This window comes from Euprymna scolopes, chromosome 22 (assembly GCF_053919585.1).
Source record: "Euprymna scolopes isolate OS-2025 chromosome 22, ASM5391958v1, whole genome shotgun sequence".
NCBI classification, from domain to species: domain Eukaryota; kingdom Metazoa; phylum Mollusca; class Cephalopoda; order Sepiida; family Sepiolidae; genus Euprymna; species Euprymna scolopes.
In genome coordinates this window covers 63,236,587-63,258,443 of record NC_136503.1, presented here as the reverse complement: position 1 = coordinate 63,258,443, position 21,857 = coordinate 63,236,587, and the positions used below count along the sequence as shown (strand labels likewise).

Below are 21,857 nucleotides of genomic sequence, written 5' to 3'. Positions count from 1 at the left end.
ATTTTTACTGGTTTTATTTTTTGTCAGTTTGTTTCAAAGTTGCAATGTTGTAATTTACACATGTTCGTGCTTCTTCATCCTCAGCAGGGTAGTGTATCGTTCGACCTCCAATCTCTGGTCCCCCCCCCTGCCAATCTTTCACGATAAACACCCGTCTAGCTAAAACCACTGTCAGCAATTTCCCCCACTCTTTATCTGTGCCTAAATCAAAACGTAGATTCCATGAACAAAGCTTCTTTCTGAGAAGTGCACACCTGTGGAATTCTCTTCCGTTTGCCTGTTTCGCACCTGACTACAACTTGGATGTCTTCAAGTCTAACATAAACAGATTCCTGATTAAACGCCCCCTTAAGTAAGACACTTTGTCAAATCTCCAATGCCAACGAATACTACGATATTATCCCATTGATTACTGTACACACAATAACCCTTATCCCCGAGTGGCTTCCGGGCCTTGATAAGTGGTGATCCCCCATGTAAAAAAAAAAAAAAAAAAAAATCCTGCTGATTCCTCTTCATTATCATCAGTGGAAAGTAGATGTAGAATCCAATTTTAAATGTTTTCTATACCAATCTTTTAAAATTAATATTTACATTGTGAATCTATGAAAGTTTTTATGATTTAGATAGGATGAAAATCTTGTTTCGATTGGTAACTTGAATTTTTCAACTATGGTAAAAAGGATTCCACTAAAGTCAGATATAGTAGCATTAGCTTTTGACAGAAATAATCTCAACCAAATTTGTAGGGATTATCGTTGATATTGTTGAAGTTCTGTGCCTTGCTTCTTTGATGATTTCTTCAAATGGACTCAGAAACTGGATATTTTTTTAAACAAGTCCCAATTGGTAAATTGTTATGGTAGAAATCCTAACAGCACACATTACAAGAGCTTGTTGTTGTTCTTAATTTATTTTCAGCATATGTTTAATCCCACCATGTGGTCACCCCTTGAATGTTTTTCCAGATTTAGTTGATCCTGTATTTCAGTTAATTTGCTAATTGCTAATAGAAAGTGATTCAAGTGAGAAACTGTATTTCTGTTAAATGTAACGGTTGTCTTCACAGCCTGAGTTACAACGTATCATAGTTATTCTAAATCACATTCCCTGATACCAGCACCGATATTTGCTCCTGAATTCCACAAGACTAAGAAAATTTTATTGAAGATTTTATACTCATTCAGAACATTGTGTAATTCTTTGCTTATTCTTGCATTTTGTGTGCACCAGGGAATAGAACAACTGAAAGCACAGCTTTGCACTGTCGAAAGTCATTTGAAAACCAATAACCTTTCAAACTCAGAAAGGGAGCATTGTCTGTTGTAGATGTCCAAATGTCTAGTTTATAAAATGCTAATTTCGGCAAGAGACAGTTGAATTTTTGTTTTACTTTTATAAAAATATTGAAAATTTTACAGTACTTTTTCGATCGAATGCTGTAATTTGAACAAAATTTTGCAATAAGCCTATTAAATGTAATGTCAGATGTTACAAAATATGGTTGAATATCAACAGCAATCATTTCTCTTATCAGATAATGAATCTCTTGTGACCTCTGATCATAAGTATTCCAAACTTTTGGGGGCTAATATTGATTCTATAGTAGTTTGGTGCTTCACTGGAAGTTCGTAATTGCTGTCACTTGTTCCTGGAATGTCTGTTCCTGAATATTTATTGTGCTTTTATTTGTTATCTGCAACTTTTTTTGAATGAACATTTCTAAGATGGTTTAACATATTAGTCGTTGTAAAAGTCTTTACTGATTTGCCAGCCTTTGATGTAATAGATTGACAGAATTTGCAGCCAGCTGTAGTCTTATTCTTGGGATTGGCATGAAATACTTCCAACAGAAACTGGTTACCATAATGTTTGTAGGTTGTTGTTAATATTTAGTTCATTTTTTACATATTGAAATTACATATGTCTGATATCTAATTAGTAATTTATCTCAATGTATACATTATCTAAACCAGAAAAATAAAATTATATATGTAATGGTAGCAAGAGTTTGAAAATGAGGAACAGGAGTATGACTGATGAAGGAGGATTTATTTTCAGTTCGCACACCACAATTTGTTGTACAATCCCTCAACATGAAAACTGAAAGATGGAATAATAATTTTCTTTGGTTTAAAGTAAAAAATAATGTTAATTCGATAGGAAGAGAAAAGACTGAAATTTTCCATATGCTTACATTTACTTGCCTGAAATTCAGTGCAGTTATAAAAGTCTACAAGTTAATCGGCCAATTTGATAATCGGTACATCCCTAGTTACCACCATTCTCAATGCACTTTTTTTTTGCCAGGAATTCAACAACATCTCTGCTTCTGACACACATTCATAATCTGAGAGTTGCAACAGAGATGAAACTTTCAGGTCATGAATGCACAAGTTCACTCATCATAATAAAATTTGGAATCCTGAGCCATTCGCGCTGAATAAAAAATAGGAGCCACTACTTTTGGAATGTCCCTTGTACTTGCCTCCCCAACGAGGGCAAAGTTAGACACAAGGTTGGATCTCAATGTGGGGAAAATCTAGCTCCCAAAAGGAATACTCTGGATTGGGTAAAAAATAAAAGTTGCCCCAATCCAGAAGGACATCTCCTTCACTAAACAAGATAGAAGAGAGCAAGTGCAGCACTAGAACAGATGTTACACTTTGTTCCTAGGAGTATGATTTGGTTCAACATCTTTGGATTTTGAAGACGTCTTTATTCATGTCCTAATTAAGCAGAATCAACAAAAGAAATTTGAGCATTTTTATTGCTGTTCACCACAAAAAACTACTTTACATATTTTAGAGCCTGAATTTCAGAAAAAAAAACAAAAAAAAAAAACAAACAAACAAAAAAAAACTTGATTGTAAGAGGGAGATTTGGCTTTAAATTATAATGAAATCAGGAAGTTACTTCTAGTTTATAGAAATATGTTACCTCATATTGAAACAAGTCGAGCATGTGGAGTCCCCCTCCACAAGTGAAAAATTTGCTTTGATCATGACTAATGTTTGTGCAAAATTTTTAACAAATCCAATACATAGTTATTGAAAAAAAGTGCAAACAGATAAATAGGAGTGAATTACTAGGTCCAATCTCTTCTTTGTTGGGGGACCAATAAGTATTTATGATTTTAAGAATTCCATAGGTTCAAAAGTGCCTATAATATGCAGAAAAAGGAAAAAAAAAAAAAGTCCAAATTTCTAAACTGTTAATTTTCTCATTATTTTTAATGGTTTATAACCCTTGAAATCTTGCATAATTCAACCATGTGTGCGAGATATTTATGTTGTGCACCACAGATAACTGATTTTTGCAATTTTGCATTCAGGATACTGACATGCTGCCTACTGCACTACTGAAACAATTCAAAAACAAATGATTAGATAATTGGGATTAAAAGGCATTATTAAATTAAGGCAAAACCTGTAACAAAAGGAGCAAAAACGGAATCAAAATCTCAAAATAGCATTATTTTCAATGCATGAGGCCACGGCAATACAGCATTCCATAAGAATTTGTCCAAAATCATTCAGTATACTTTAGGCAATTCAAAAATAATTGGACAAGGCATGTAATAGGCTAAAAAAATCTTTCAAGGTAAAAAAATAGCCAACAATAAATGTTATATGGATGGATTCCAATCCAGAAAACAGCAATTCTTCCCTCTTTGTCAGAAACATTGTTCATAAAATGAAAGGACTAAAAAGGGCAAAATAAGGAGAGAGAGATTTATAGGTGCTGAAAGCTAACACAAGGTCAAGTTTTTACTCCCCCTGATTCCTTTAGCTGTGAACCGTTTATGAAATTTTGCAGCAGGGATCGTTCTACCAAAAACAGTGACATGGCATTCAATAACAAGGTCATTAGATGGCAAATCATTTTAATCTTCCGATGAGAGCAAATGTAACTTCGTTGTTCTTGGTGTCACATCAGTTATCACTAAAATCAAACTTTTGACCAAGTTGGCATTTCAAAACAGTAGAAACACATTCACTGATATTTGGAATTTTTTTTTTTTTTTTTTTGCAAGTTGTTGATTTGAGACCAACATTTCAAGTTAAATTTTGATACTTTTGGATCGTAAAACACTTGTGTGTTGTGAGAGCATGTCAGCCTAACATTATATACATCAACCAATTACAACTCTGTTTGGAACAATAAAACTTGATTTTTTTTTCTTTAAGTTTGTGATGCAATATTGCAAAAATCAGTTGTCTGGTGCACAGTATAAAAAAAATGCCTCAAACTCTTTGTTTGGCTGTTTTCCATCCTCATTACGATTCAACAACAATTTAAGGGAAAAAAAAGGGGGGTACCCTTTCCAAAATCTGAACACCTTCATATTTACTGCTTACTCTAATGCACTAATCATACTGGCTTTAATACTCAATTCAGTTTAACACATTATTTCACACTGGCCTTACTCGGTTGTAAAATATGCTTAAATGTTAATCCATGAAGATGTTGTATTTATTATTAGAGAGCCAGTTCTCTATTGAATATTATATCACACAAAATATATAGTACTGATTTCAAAAGATTAAAAAAAACAAGTGAAAAATGACTTTGGTGCCATCAGCTAGAATCAAAATCAAAACATTTAGTGCTCCAGCTGCGTTCCCTACTGTTTGAGCTATCGGCGGATAAAATTTAAAATTAAACCACTTCAAGCTATGAATGAATCTGCATGCGTAAAACAAATAGAAACATGATGAGAAGTTGAAATGAACATTTGGATTTCAACTTGTTGACATTCTCCGCACATTATTCATCCATCCAAACAAAGATTTTACTCATTAAACCATTGTTGATGTGTGATTACTATTTCCTGTTAATTTCAGTGTTATGTGATTAGTAGTTTAAGAGTTTATCGGTTAAATATTTACAGACACACGAACACACATATAGTCTCTATACAAAGATTATTGGTTACACATGTGCATACATGTTTCAATGGAATAGCCATTCAAAGACCACTTCAGACCAAAAAAGAGGCGATATTAAAACGAGAGTCAAGATAACACACATATATACACTAGATGTATCAAAATTTTTTGGGAATTTTTGACGCCGCTAACAAAAAACTGCGAATCAAATATAAAAAACTCGTAATTTCTCTTTTAAAAGTGGGTTGTTTATTTTCTTTATGGAATATACTTCAAAATAAACTATTAAAGTTGTTTAAAAAAAATAGAAATATTATTTGTTATTTAAAAAAAAATAGTGTTTACAAAGTACCGGTGCGCCTTCATGCAGCCATTTTTTTTTTTTTACATAATGAAATTAATTGAATTTTATGAGTTAAATATTTTTCAATTTTTAAACTTTAAAAATCGATCAAAATTATTCTATTGGTTCAATATTTACGATATTTTCAGGGTCAATGTGAAATTGTATGCTCTTTCCAATAAACCGAATATCATATTTTAGACAAACGTTTTTTAAATTCACCCACCCATTTTGAAATGTCTATTAGAATTTAAATAATTAATTTACTCACCAAAGTTTTATATATCACAAATTGAAGATAAAAGATCAATAAATAAAATATTCTAATCTAAAACAAAAAAGTGTTTTGAAATTTACCTGTAAAGTCCAAAGTGTAAAACCGCTTATTTTAAACCATGTTGATTTTTTTTTTGTTAAATGAAAGTTTGTTATGCTTAAATTGTCCAGTAAATATTGGATGCTAATGACAATTTTTCTATTTCATTCAATGTTTTCTTTTTAGATATTTTAAAAAAAGATTCACTCAATAAAGAATTAAAATATATTAAATCAAAAATTCATGTATTTCTTTGAGAATAAAAAAAAAAAATAGAAATTTGGTCGAGCGAATTTTTTGTAATTGGCCAAAATCCATGAATGAAATGTTCATATTTTTCAAATATGGTAGCACATACTGACCACTTATATACATAAACATTCATTTATCTTATACAAAACTTAATAAAATATGCTTATAGTAAAAAAAAAAAAAGTGTTTTTGTTCGTTATTATTACATTAATGTTTGTTTATTCATATAGTTACTGTGGAGATTATTAATGTGTTGTTTTTACGTTTTTGAAATAATTATTTTTGTCACTTCGCTGATTCCATATATAAGAAATCGACAATCGACGAACTTCCGGTTTTGTTAATGGCGGATAACATTTACCAAAAAAAAAAAAAAAAAAAAAAAAAAAAAAAAAAAAATTTTTTCCTGGACTCTTTGTTTAAAAATCCTGTTATTTAAAAAATACATGGAATATAATGTATAAATATGGACAAATTCTTATACATGAAGAATAGAAGCACTCATAGCTTAGTAATTTTGAACAGGTAAGTGATTTTTTTTGCCAGTTATATATATTTATTATATTTCTATGAAGTTAAATTTGTTGATTTTTGTGAAATCTTTTTAAAGAAAACCGATAAAAAAAAAATATTGTATATTTTTCGATTAAGCCGTTTATGATTTTAAAATTTGGTCTTTGCTCATTTTATTGAAATAAAAATTAGGGTTTGAAATTACATTTTCATATTGTTATAAGCTTGTAGACATGGAGAGTCTATTTAATGAAATGTTTGCAATGGCAACTTGCACAAAAATTCTGATACACCTATATATACACTGTCTTATTTATTTCACACTAATGGACAATCTTTCAATGCTCAATTCACAGAGGAGGGGGCGGTCATAGTATAGTATCTGTTTTATCACAAGAGCAGGCATTGTTCTTTTTTTAGTGGGGATAGAAGTGTAGTATATGTTCATTTAGGGGGGTAGTATAGTATTTGTTGACAAGATCATCCTCCTAGGTATTACCTGCTCCTTTGTGGTGAAAGTAGCATGTCAAGAAACTGTCACAATCAGCTGCCAGTAGCAAACTGAACACTTACATTACATATGTATACAAAAATATGCAACTCAAAGATGCAAAGTTTTGTTAAGAATAATAAAAATTTTTTTTTTTTTTAGATTTTCTTTCTTACTGTAACATCTGCTCTTCCAAAGTTCATCCTAGAATTGTCTGTAACATCTGCTCCATGGCAACGCTAGCTTCCTTAGTTATTATAGAAAGTGTATTTTGTTTTCTTTAATAAATATATTGCATGCATAATTTACGAGCAATAATCCTAGTAGTTTATTTTGTCATAATCCCAAACCAATTATGTTCCCTGCCCTGACTTTCAATTTTGACAGAATTTTAGTTGGGTTATTTTCTAACTTGATGAAATTCTCTCTCTCTCATTTTATATATATATATATATATATATATATATATATATATATATATATATATATATATATATATATATATATATATATATTTATTTGTGAGAGAGAGATTTACTTCAATAGGTAAAGAGAAGAGTTGTAAAGACGAATCTTAGGTTTCATAGCCATACTGCTTCAAAATTGCCAACTGGGTAATCTTCCCGTTTTTTTATTCAAATAATTTAATCCGAGACCCATGGGTGATCCAACAGGTACCTTCCCTCCGCCCTTTCTTTGTGGTTTCATTTAATTGCAAAGATGTATAGAAGCAAGGGGGAAGAGATGGAGCAAAACAGATTGTCATGTGATCACCAGTACTTGGATCCTATAAATAAGTACAATTTTTCCTGCTTTGGGAAGGATTTGTGTTAGATACAGTCTAAAGTGACCCTAGAATCAGCAGTAATTGTTTCACAATCAGTAATTATAATTTATTTTTATTTATTTATTTATTTTTTTTAACAAATACGAATGCTGCAAAGTTTTAGATATTTGCAATAAAAAAAAAGATATATAACCAATAATCAGATTTAATTGGTACACCAGTTCTTGTTAGATCAAAGTTAAGCAACATTGATCCGAGCCAGTATCAAATGAGTAACCATTTAGAAATACTAGGCACTGTATATGGGAGGGTAGTGAAACATCCCTGCAAAAAATACAACTTTAAAGACGCCTTTAGTAAATACTTCAGTATAACTTGCTAATCCATGCATGCGTTGACACAGTCAAATCAAGATATAATGCTACTATATCTAGTATCTGGAATCTTTTGACATTCAATGGATTTTGCTTAATCAGTGTCTAATGAACCAAATTTAATGCAAATCTGAAATATTTTAATTTTCAAAATGAAAGTCCTACATATATTACGTTACTTAAAAAAAAATTTATACAAAAATCAGAGGTATTTGAATTTTCACAAAGAGTTCTTTCTTTGCATCAAACTAAACAGTCCTCATGACACCTTTACGCCTAGCAGTTCTGTTCCAAAATCATGTACGAACGTACAAACGCATATACATACCTAACTTTATATAGACATTATATGGCATTCAGTAAAAACAAATTCTTTTTTATATTGTGACAATGGTCAAAGTGTACTAAAAAAAAATTTTTATGATTTTATTTTTTCAATTAAAGCAGTTTTAAGTTTAAAAAAATTATTTTTCTTACCCTAACTAATTCAATGTTCTTTTCCCTGAAAAAGAAAAGAAAAATTAACAATGTTAAACGAAAATCAGAAGCCAATCTTTACAAGTTATAGAAAAAAAAAAAAACAAACACACACAAAAAAACACACAATTGTATAGTTAAAATAGATTGTATGCGATGTTTAAATATTTTTTTTATTTTAATACTGAATCGCGATTTATGAAGCTCTATAAAAACCTCTAGGATAATAACATTACAAATTGATTTTTTCTTTTTAGATAATTTTATCAACTTGCATGAAAGGATGCTTAAAACTGTTTGAATTATGCAAATGCCATCAGTAGTTCAAAACTTATGAGAATTTTAAGTGCCAAAATTTAGGCTTTTCCATGGACATTTTTCTTTAGAACATTAAAATTTCAAGAAATTCGGTAATTTCGCCACCATTTATTTATTTTTCAAGCTATTCTCATGAAACTTAGCAGTCTTATGTAAAATTGTGTTCTTTCCGATTATGCAGTCAAATTTGATGTATCTCTTTACCATAAGCCATGAATTATAAATTCAGATGTACAAATTTCAATTTTTTCTTTAAACCGGCGCATGGTATCATACAGTGGGTGTCTATTTATGAACAAAACTAAGTATTATAGTGATATAACATTTTAAAGAACTTTCTGCACAATTAATAATTATCAAATATTTACATATTATATATGAAAATAGTTCTGAAACTATTATCTGTATGAAAATGGATGATATATGCTGATTTATCTTATCAATTTTGAAATATTCTTCCTCAACTTTGCTCGGTCGTAGCTTTGCTTCCTGTGGTCATAAAAATAAAAATCAAACATCAGTAGAGATGGACTTTTTTGTTTATATAGCCTGTAAAATTTTAGCCATATCCAATCAAATTTAACCTCGCGCATATGTATCCAAACGTAACGTATGAAATGTAAACATTGAAAATATATTTTCCCTTTTTGTTGTTATTTTTTACCGTTTTTTTTCATTTTTAACTTTGGAGCATAAAAATATTGAACACAAAAGAAAAATAAATTAACATCATTGGAATGCTTATTTTATTCTCTTTTCATCAATGTAATTCTTTTAAAAATTGACCAACAAATAAAAAAGATATTCATTCTTGTGAAATAACATTACATGTCTTGTATTCTTTGAACCACTGTTCTTATTTTGAGTGTTATTTTCACAACGTTTTGGCTGATGTTATATATAGTGTTTGGATGATTTATTTGGGAATCTGAATCGGAAAATTTTGTACCTATTTTCTGATGCTGAAAAACGATTCTTTTATCTTTTTTATTTGATTTTGTTTTAAACAAAATCATCCACCGCTAATGGTAATAATAAATTTTAGTACTTCATCTTTTATGCCATGGGTCTTTTCAGACAATTCTAGGATGAACTTTGGAAGTCTTAAATCTATTGTTTTTAGACGTACAGTCTTATTTATCACTATGGATCAACACTTACTCCTCCCTCTCTCTCTCTCTCATATATCTAATATGAGAAAAGGCAAAATGGGCGTGAGCGTTTGTGTGTTTGTCCACGAAAGGCTTTTTGCATCGGGGTTCTCGTGTCGGTTGATTCCGCGAGAAGTTTTTGCATACTTCTCAGATCGTAATATCTACGATTTGCAAACAGATGCCATCTTTTTTTTGGGGGGGGGGGGATTGAGTTAAACGAAATTCTTACCGTGGCATCGTCTTGGGGGTTTGTTTGGCTTTTCTGTATAAAACGAAACCGTTTGAAAAAGCGGCAAAGCATTTTAATCATCATACGTTCGATTAACTATGCTTAAATTCGACACCCCGCACCTTCTGCTTGCGTGATGGCAACATTAGCTAACGTGTTACGTGTTTTTTCACCTTCTTTCCTTCCTTCGCATCACGAATTCGAGTCTGCCTGCCTGCCTACTACCATTTTTTTTTTTTAGCTTCACCTTTTCCCCATTCGTATTACGGGTTCCAGCCTACTACCACTTATTATTTTAACCCCCCACCCCCACCCCAACGGGTTGCTTTTTATTCCCACCCTTACAACACCACTGCAACACACCCAAGCAATGCCAGGTACCCTCGCTAGTATATTATAAAATTCAAATCGTCTTGCTTGAAACTATATCTGGTCTACAGCTTCTGATTTGAAAAATTCTACACATGCATAATTAATTTTTCTCGACATCTGAGATGTGTATTCAGAGATCTGATGGTTGGCTTACGCATTCAAGTCGAAGATTGAGATGGTTTGGGCACGTGAAGAGAACGGATGACAACCTTTAGCAACACAGAATGCTGTTCTTTGACTTCATAAGCAAATATCACGGCCGACCAAAAAAAGCGATGACTGGACAATATCAAGGCTGACTTCTATGTTCTATCACAGAGCATCTGGTTAATGATCGTAATGCTAACATCATCCAACCCCAGCAGCTGGAATCAAAAAGATAAAACTGCAGTAGTACAAGCATTTCCTAAATGATCACCTTGTCTTGCCAGACTGCATTCATTTTCTCCATGAGATGATGCCTAATGTAACCATCGAACCCTCTCACTTCAAGATGGTCGATATTCCATGTTTCTACTCTATTGAGAAGAGTTGACAGAACAATGATTCTGTAGATTCTATAATTCCATCAAATGAAAGTTTTTTTTGTAATACTTGTAAGAATTAAGTACACAAATGTGTATTTACCAACTGGCCGTCCAGTTAATCCTCTGCTATCACTGCGAGACATGGTCAATGAAAATGGCAGATCAGTGGAAGCTGGAAGTCTTTGATAAATGAATACATCTTGCATTGTCAATGAGCTTATTGTGCCCTAACTGTGGTTCTCCATACACACCTCAATCTTAAGTACCTGCCATCTCTCCTGTTTCAGCAATGTCTTCGGTGGTTTGAACATGCAGTATATCGTCCAAAGGGCGAGCTAATTGACAATGTAACCCTCCCTACCTCCGTCTGTGTAGCGCAGGCATGTTGATGGACAGCTAAGAACTTGAACAACCACCATCAAGAAAGAGTTGACCGAACTCTCAGGTCTGCAGGTGGTTAGCCTTCAGCAGTAGAATCGCAGTTGGTTAACCATCTTGTGCGACCTTGTGCATGAGCCGCCATGATTCAAGATGTAATGCAGACTAGTGAAGACAGTGGTGGATCAACCTGACGAGTGAACGCTGTTGCAAGAATAACATTAGTTACAAAAGAAATACAGTGAAAATACAGCTAGCTTGAGATGATAACCAGTTTGCTCAGAAGATGGATGAGAACCCAGGCATGGAGAAAGTATATTTGAATTGTGAAGTTATTGAAAAGTTTCCTTTCCTTGGTGATATCCTTGGAGCACAGGATAGCAATAGTTAGAAATGGATGAAGTAAGTTCAGAGAACTTCTGCCATTACTAACCAGTAAAGTGTTATCATTAGCGATGTAATGATTCCAATAGTTTTCCACGATTCTGCACTAAATTCCAGATTCCAATTCTTTATAAATCTTTAAATATATTCAACTATAAATTTGTTACTTTTTTTTTGCCCCCCCCCCCACCACTCGATTACCAAAAAAACATGTGTTAAATGTGCATATATTTTCTCAAATATAAAAACATTTGTGGGGTTGATTTACCGGTGTTAGCTTTACTAGTAGTTGTACATAAACATTTTGTGATTGCTACCAGCAGTGGAAGATTGTTTTAAACAAACAAATAAAGATAATTAAAAGAAATCGTTTTTTTTTGGGGGGGGGGGGGGCATCTGAAAATATGCACAACATTTTCCAATTACAATGCCCCAAAATATTCCAATTTCTCCGATACCGATTCAATCCTAACAATAGTTACCATTGTCGACCAGGGAAAATCTATCAAGCACGTGTATATTGTTCAATCGCATTTCTTTAATTGATTGACGGGATTGTGATATCTTAAAAAATTAGTCTTACAAAATGGATTAACTCTTGCAACGGTTATGTAGACTAATAGATTCGCCATTATTGTGGCTGGCAAAAGTAGTATTTGCCGCTTTTCCCCACACCCCAAAATAACAGTTAGTCTGTAAGAAAATACTCTAATAAAATTATTTTAGGTTTATAAAAAGTAGCATTATCCATTTTTCTTTGACCTATTTTTTCGTATTATATTTTTTGCCCGTTATTGTCATTGGTTACTTTTTTTTTTTTATTTCAATGTTGTATAACAATCTCAGGTTTCTTTAATCTTAGCCCCCCCCCCCCGCCATCCCGCTAATAAAAAAAAATAAATAAAAATCATCCTAAAAATGAAATTTTTTAATAATACAACAATGAACCTTTTTCATTGAATCTTTACCAAACTTAACAAGCTCTTGAAATATCCAGATGTCTGAGGATTTGACCAGTGGGGAGAGGGGAGGGAGCTATCCTGTTGCAGAAGAATAACGGCTCCTTTCACTGCCCCGCTCAAAGCAACAGATGTGTAGCCTATTGGGCCTCCATTTGCAATGGAGAAAAAGTGCATACTCTGAATTAAGCTTTTGTAGGTATTGGTAGTGGTGATCTGCATGCAAGGACATCATCTTTAAAAGACGGGATACAACAATAGTTAGGCAGATGGAACACGGGAGGTAGGCAGATGAAAAAGAAATTTGTATAGTTGGGAGAGTATTATTTTTAGAGGTCTTAGTATTGTTTCGGTGTTGTCCAAACAAGAGCGCTTCTGGAATTTGAGATAATCATGACCTTATGGTGCCACAAAGATTTTTTTTTTTCAGTTACTTGTAGAGAAAAAAGAAGCTTTCTTAAAAATCTAATAAAAAGAAAAAAGGAAAAAAAAAAAACAAGATGTATTGAGTAACACTTAGTATTTAAACTGTTACCCTCCACAAAAAAACAAATAGATAAAGTAATTAGTATTTTTGTTCCATTTGCTGCATTTATATTTATTGCGGCATAACCATGAAACATTACAGATCTATAGGGATTGGAACACCCTCTCATTTAATAAAGAGGTTTATGCTCAAAATATATAACAGTCACCCACATAATCAAGTTAAATTTACTGTTGAAAAAATTATATAGGATGTCCCAGAAGAAGCTGACTTGATCAAATATAAGATGGAACAACAGAAGCAGCAAACCAGCAAAAAGAGATTTCAGAATATCTAGAGTAAGCCTACCAAATTCATCATGAGGCGTTACACCACTAAGGAGTAGATATTAATCATAGAGTGGTACTTTCGGTTGAATTCAAATCTGTCAGCTTCTTATGGGACACTAATATATAATTATTTACTATGATAATTATTAAATACCTACAGACACTAGTGTTTCATCCCTGTGGGAATCATCGAACCCGGTGAGGACATAATCCACTTGGCTACATTAACCGCAAGAAATGTTAAAATTTAAACATTTATTTTTTAAAATGCTTTTTAACGTCTGTCAGAGTGATCTAATCATAATATGATGATCTGCACTTATATATCTCCAGGTTAATATGTTGCAGAGGTGAAGCAACCAATGAATTTTTAATGAGGTTCATGCAAGAGTGCTCAATACTAAAATAGGGAAGATATACGTTTTTATTTGTTTTACATAAGCAAATATATGTCACTTCATATTATCAAGCACGTTTCGGTCAGCCAGTTACTAGAGACCTTTTCAGGTAATACTGCTTATACATAAGTAGAGTCCATAGTCACAATTTTGGACTACTTTTTTATAAGCAGTATCGCCTGAAAAGGTCTCTAATCACTTGTAACTAACTAACCAAAACATGCTCATGAATGTGTTGTAACATATAAATGTTCACGTAAAACAAATTAAAAAGTGTATATATAGTCTTTGAAGTTTTTTAACCTTTAAAACTATACAAAAAAATATTTTTTATCATTCGTTAGAAAACCATCTAGTCAGTAAGTTATTTAATCACCTGCAATCACTGCATCAACTCGCTCTCGAATTTACTATAGTACCAATAATTTATTTTTCAAGGAATTATCAGTTGTTTACCATGAAACACTGTTTCGGGGATTTAATATATATATATATATATATATATATATATATATATATATATATACACACACAAATTTGTTTTTGCTTCACGACACTGGAAAATTTCCATTTCTTGCATTGCGATAGCCTACTAATATTTCTCTAAGTATAAAAGAAAAATTCAAGAAATGTAAAAACTTTCAATAAAAGAAAAACAGAAAAAGAAAACCTTACATGTCGTACCTGTAAGTATCAGCAACATAAGTGCAGTGCAATTATGGGGATGTCGAGAGAGAATAACCAGTTTGTATGCAAAAAAATTAAGATCTTAGTGATAGATGCAAACTCAGATGTGGATAGAGTATATTTGAATGGCAAGGCTATTGAGATTTTTCAGAAGTTTTGTTATCCTGACGATACCACTTGAGTACAGGCAGGAGTAGATGCTAGAGCAAGTCCAAGAGCTATTAGGGACTAACCTGGGTGCCCGGCATTGCCCTGGTGTTTGGAGGTGTGTGTTGAGCAAAATAAAAAAAAATAAAATAAAAAAATAAAAAAAATGGTAGTAGGCAGGCAGGCAGGCTCAAACCCATACCGTGAAGGAGGAAAAGAATGTGAAAAAAAAAAAAAAAGTGGTGTCTTTGCTGTTGCATCCATTGCCAAACCGGAAGTGGTGAAGGTTTAAATTAAGGCTAGTCAATCGAAAAGAGGCGATGATTTTCGAAAATATTGGGGAAAAAAGCAACCCCTCTCTGTAGAAAAGTGCCCAGTTGAGGGTGAAAGAATGTTTTTAGCCAATTTTTCGATATTTGTCGTCCGAAGTGTCAAGCTTCAAAACAATACTGATCTTGTGAAAATCAGTCGCCTCTATCAAAAGTTTTAGGCAGACATACCTACATATAAACATACAGGTTAGATTTATATTATTGGTAGTGTAAATTCAGGGAACTTCTGCCATTACTAACCAATAAAGCATTACCACCGTCAAGCAATGAAAGAATCTATCAGACGTGTCCGCAGTGAAATCTGTTCAATCTGAATTAAGGATATACGTGGCATGTGAAAGCCGAGTTTTAAAGACAGGTTTAGATCTGGTGACCTCAGAGGAAGATTAAATCTTGACAATATGCAGAACAGGAAATCTTCATGGCCATGCCATGAAGAAAAAATGGATGAGAGTTCCTTGGTTAGAAGAGTTGCAGTAACAGGGTAAGTTGACAAGAGTAGGCCAACGAAACCTATTAGGAAATGATTAGCATGGTCTTGAGAAAGAGGGATAAATAAAAGCCTGGCCAGAGATAGTTTATAAGCTTTTTAACACATGCCAGCATGAAAAATAGATGTAAAACCGAATATTATGATTACAAGGTAGTTTTTGTCTTTCATAGGAGTAGGAATACATAAGAACCCACGTTTGTTACATGCTCTCAGCAAAATTGACTTGTAAAAAGTTGTTAGAATATAAATGGACTTTTAATGGATCCATTACTCGCAAACACTGGCATACAGTTTTTATTTTTATATTTTTATTTCATATTGCCACTCGGACTTAGGGTTAATGCTAGAGTTTAAAAAGCACACATTTCTTTATTCAACAATATTCTTGCTATTGGTCACCACTTATCACAATCAAGAATAACTCGAAGATAGCGTTAATGAATTGGAATGTGTGTAAACGGAGAGAGGAGGAGCACTATGGGAGTACAAGCATTGATCAAAGTTATGAACTGCGTTTGATTACTTATGAGGCCGTTTATTAGAATAATTTGTTTGATTTGAAGATTATACACAAGATTTTGTCAAAGATTAATTATTTTTTGATGCATAATTATATATTATATATTTAAGTTATCTTCAAGGAAGAGCATTCTGTAAGGGAAATATAACAAAACAAAACAAAAAAAACGGGGCAATATTTAAAAAATTCCGTCTACATGGACAAACATTCCATTGATTGATTGTTTACTACGTTTGTCAAATGAATAATAGAAATATTTACTTTTCTCCAACTTCTTAAAGAAAAACAAAATAAAAATACATACGTAATAGAACTACATTTCTTACATTAAATATGTAGAAACTGTAAGATTTAGAATTTTATTCAAAATTATCGCTTATCTTGGCTAAACTTAGATTAAGTTATACGATTTTTTTTTTTTTTTTTTTTTTTTACTTAGGGTTAGTAATTAAGTATATATATATATATATATATATATATATATATATATATATATATATATATATATATATATATATATTTTTATTATTATTATTATTATTCAGAAAGTAGTTTTACTTTTTCTATTCATTTCACATAAATTTCCCTTGGTCAGGGGTCAGACGTTTTCTCATATTACACAAGCTCACTCTCCAGTTCACATGCTTCAGTGGATCAACTTTATCGAAATTCCACTCTCTGCAGTCTTGTCTAATCACTTGTTTCCATTTTACGTTAGCTGGTCAACCTTCCTGCGATTCAAGACATTCATGCTATTTTATATGCAGTCTTCCATTTGTCTCTTATCACTCTTTCTGCTGCTGGGCAACTTGAGTCTTTGCACCGGAAAAGTATTCAGTAAATAAAACGTTGTTTAATAAATAGTTATTTTTTATTTTTATTTTTTTTCATCTCCATACACCAAATATGGATATAAATATCATTAAAACATCCGCTGGGTCATAAGCTTCATTTCGGTACCTTACTTGGCTGGGCGGGTTGCCGGTAGGCTGAAATAAACCGCATCACACACACAGTAAATCGAACTTACTAAGGGAGATAATAACTTCCGGTAAATACCGGAAAAATATCCAGTAAATAAAACGTTTAGTAAATCGTTATTTTATTAATTTATTTATTTATTTTTGCATTTCCATACACCAAACATGAATATAAATTTCACTAAAACATCCACTGGGTCATAAGCTTCATTTCGGTACCTTACTTGCCTAGGTGGATTGCCTGTAGGCCGAGATAAACCGTGTTACACACATAGACAAATAGACATTAGGAAAATTTATAATAAGATATATATATGTGTGTGTGTGTGTGTGTGTGTGTGTGTGTGTGCCTCTCCTATAGCCCAAACTACTGGACTGATCATAACCAAACCTGGTATGATTATGTTCCCCTGCCTAAGGAGGGTTCACACCATTTTTCAAGGTCATAGCCTACATACATATACTCTCCTACAGTCCACATCATTGGACCGATCATGATCAAACCTGGCATGATGATGGTCCACCACCTACGGATGGTGCACACTATTTTTCAAGGTCAAGGTCATAGCCTATGTATATATACTTTCTTACAACCCACAACACTGAACCGATCATGATAAACCCGACATGACGGTCTCCGACTTAGGAATGGTGCACACTATTTTTCAAGGTCGAGGTCAAAGGTTAAGGTCGGAACTTTGCTAGTAACAAACAAAATGATTGGAATACTCCATTATAAAAGAAAAGAGAATTTCATCAAAAGTAGTAATATTATTTAACGTATAGCTACATAGAAAAAAGATAATAGAAGGTTTGATTTTTGGATTTAGCTCTTTATATTTTACTGGTTTTACAAACTCACTTTTTACCAATTCAAAAACCTTTTATGAAGGTTTAACAAGTGACCCAACGGGTTTTTTTGTTTTGTTTTTCTTCCAGTATATGTATACGACATAGGGCAAGATACTAGAAACCAAACGGAACTTCCATTAACAAAGTTTCTTTCATAGAATATCCAATCTGTGAAACAAAATAACAGGAGTGCTTCCCAACCGATTACAACATGGTCGTCTTCAATTCTAATGGAACTAAATACTTGTTGAGCGTTCTTAGATAATCAATTTCTTTCAATTAATTTGCCCATTCTACCAGTTGTTTCCAATTCTCTCCTGGCGACATCATTCTACAGACAACCTCTTTAATATTAACCCTCATTGTTAAGATAAATAGTGACACATTAGTAAAAGGTAAATAGATATTACTATAAAACAAAGCGCGAGATATAGATATTATATTATCTGTATAAATCGTAGGGTAAGATATGAATACAGCATTTTTTTTTTCTCTTTAACACCAAGAGGTTAGGCATTAATTTCGGGGCGGGGGGAGATAGTGGGTTGGAAGAGGAAACAGGTAAAGGAAAGAAATGATCAGAAATAATTACATTTATTCATGGAAAAGGAAATGTTAAAGCAGCAACCCATGTCTGAAATTATGTCAAATTTTAGCACTAAAAAAAAACATCTGAATCGGTGCCAGTGTACTCATGTGCAGATCGTGTGTGTGCGCACGCGCATTACCAAACACTTAACACATTAAACCAATTTAAAAAAAAAAAAAAAAAAAAAAAAAAAAAACTCAATACTTTCAGTAGTAAGAGTCATAGTAACTATATTAAATGAAATCAGTTACATAGGGTGCAGAAGGTGGAGTAGGAGGTATTCAATCATATTCAACGGGAGGTGACGATGGTTTAGTGGTTAACGACACGGACTGACAACCTGGGTGTCTCATGCTCGAATCCAGAAAAAAGAAAAAAAAAATCGTTTTCACTTAGGATGCTGGCAACCTTCACGCAATCCTCCCCGTAATCTCCAGTGCCTTTCTAGACAAAATTCTTACTACAAAAATATCGGTGCAACCAATGCCAATAATAGAATCTTCAGATTCATACCATGATGATGATCATATTCAAACTACAGTAGAACCTCGGGATACGGCATTAATTCATTCCAGGGTTGGGATCATAAGATGAAATCGCAGGCCTAAGTAAAATTTTTGTACAGTACATATTAAAAATTAGTAACGAAATACAGTAGAGTAAATAATACACATGTATATAATCAAATAACATTATAAATAACACCGTAAGGCAGGGCAAATACGGTAACCAGGGATGGAAAAAACATTGTAACCTAAAAAAAAAAAAAAAAAATGTATCCCGGAGTGCTACTCTATATCCCTTTCTCATAATTTTTCTAAGACTTATATTCGAGTCTTTGGGACATACCATAAAGAAGTTGACCCCAGGCATCAGCAGACCTAGTCACACTACTGAATGGAATCGACAAAGGTCCATCAATACAATATCACGGTATAGTTTACAATTACGCCTTATATATTATGGTTGTACCTATTTACAATGCCTCCCCACGGGACAGAGTTAGACACCAGGGTCGTTTTTTAATGTGGAGAAAAGGAACTGCATGAAAAACAAAGCTCAGAGATAAGAAGTTACTTATAATCATAGGCATATCTGTTACTGGCAGGTAAGGGAAGGAATAAATATCCCTTGAACAACAAACACGAAATCATCTTCGATTCCATTTGCTAAGCTCTACCTCCGGGCCACGACACAATTGTCACGAGAATGAAGGAAATTTAAGAACTAATAAACGCTTAATTTGGGCACGGGATAATCTGAAGTGTTCGAACAACAGAAAGTCATGAACATTGCATAAACGCTACTTAACTGCCTCTTAGTTCCTAGACAGTGCCCATCCTTAAGTATTTTTAAAGGGACTATTATAATTATTAAATTAAATAATTATTATATATTTCAGGTTAATATTTCTTCAGAGGTAAAGCAACCAATGAAGTTTTATAATGAGGTTAATGCAAGCGTGCTCAATACCGAAGTAGAGCAAGATATTCTTTTTATTTGTATTACATAAGCATGTTTCGGTAAGCCAGTTACGGACTAAACTTTTGTATAAGCAATATCATCTGAAGAGGTCTCTAGTTACTTGTAACTGGCTGACCGAAACATGCTCATTAATGTGTAGCTTATGTAATACAAATAAAGTTGCGTGTGTGTGTGTGTGTGTGTGTGTATAATTCTTTTAAGTGACTCTTTGTGCGTGTGCAGAACAGTCTACCAAACTCATTTTTTGGTCTACAGACTTGAAACTTTATATAGGGGATATATGAGAAACAAATTTGATTTGTTTTTTTAGCCGGTAAAAATAGCTGCTAAATGGTCAAAACTGAAAAAAAACTGGAACTTGCCAAGCGTAAGTTAACTAAAGCTGTTACTTCCATGCATGCACAAATATATATTTAACATTAGTTTAAGTTTTTTTTATGTGTATGAACTTTGTTCAGATAGTAATGAATAATGCTTTGGTTTTTATTCTAGCTGATGGCACCCAAGTCAATTTTTTTTAACTTGAATTCACTACCATATATAGGAAACAATAAAATAATCAATAGAGAATTAGTTCTATAACAACAAATAGAATATTTTGCTTTATGCAGATTTTCTATTTAAGCATATTTTTATGACTGGGTGGCCTGCTAGTTCATTTGCAAATAAAGAGTGAAGCATGTTTATCTCGTTCCCATAGCAAGAAAATGTGACACAAGGTCAAGAAAGTGGGATTTGAAAAACCAGTATTCAAGAGAAAGAGCACTCTAGCCTACAAAAAAATGTCTGGTCGGCCCTTTCTGCATTCTCTGGTAAAGGTGCCTCAGGCAATAAGCAATATCTAATACTCTTATCAAAGGATGAGAAGGCAAAGCATGAGGATGCACCTCCTAGAACTGCACAGGATACAGGACCATGCATCTCACTTAACACACACAAAAAAAAAAAAAACCTAAACAATGACCTAGAATCTGATGATTTTCTATCGGGATGTGGGTGGGGTAGATCTCTTACTATAACAAGTGAAATATGCATGGTCCCCCGTGAGTGCACAGTGAACGAGGCATAAAAAATGACTAAGTTCAGCATTCCTCCACCCATTTAGGCCCAAAAGTTCCCAGGGGACATAAAATCCTGGTGAAAATGAACAAACGGTGCAGTTTTAAGCCTTAACGTATGTAAATTTCAGTTCTGCACCATGCAAAAAAAAAAAAAAAAAAACATGACTAAGTCCATCATCCCCACCCACCCATTTAGCTTCAAAGGTCCCCAAGGCCTTAACATATTTAAATTTGAGTTCAGTACCATATGCAAAACTTAAATAGACATACACAGAAAACTTTGGACAAATATGGTAAAATGGTCCCAAAAATGGAGTGTTTTTATTAGCCCTAAAAGAGTGCTTGGGACACACACAAAAATTATTTAGAAATCAGTTAGTTACAACTTTTCAGAAAAGTTTATAAAAATCCAAGGCATCAATTTTTTTTAATAAGCACAAGCGTGTCAATTTCAGCCATTTTAACCCGAAAGACACCCCTAGGGGAGCAATCAGAGTTTTCGTGGAAAATTCCTTGTTACTTTTTACTCATATCATGTTTAATGTTTGTGCAAAATTTCAAAAAAGAAAAATATGGACAGACGGACGGACGAAGGTAAATTTACAGATTCACCTTGGGGAGGAGGCAATAAACAATGAAGGATTTCCTCAAGGTCTGTTCAATTTGATTAACCAAACAGTTTTGAAATAGATCAAATACATTTCAGTATGCCAGACTAACAGTTATCTTGTC

At 32.9% G+C, this 21,857-nt stretch overlaps 1 protein-coding gene across 5 annotated transcripts in view; it reads right to left on the bottom strand.

Annotated features, from left to right (window-relative positions):
- LOC145243456 (inositol-tetrakisphosphate 1-kinase-like) overlaps window positions 1-21,857 on the bottom strand; it is a 262,231-nt gene that overhangs the window by 136,039 nt on the left and 104,335 nt on the right. For 4 of the 5 annotated variants that reach the window (XM_080106346.1, XM_080106349.1, XM_080106347.1 and 1 more), the window contains exon 2: window positions 8,445-8,469. The exons of the other annotated variant lie outside the window; for it this stretch is intronic. In XM_080106346.1, coding sequence (XP_079962472.1) covers window positions 8,445-8,469 — 25 coding nt within the window. The remainder of the gene's footprint in view (window positions 1-8,444; window positions 8,470-21,857) is intronic. 5 annotated transcript variants of the gene reach the window in all.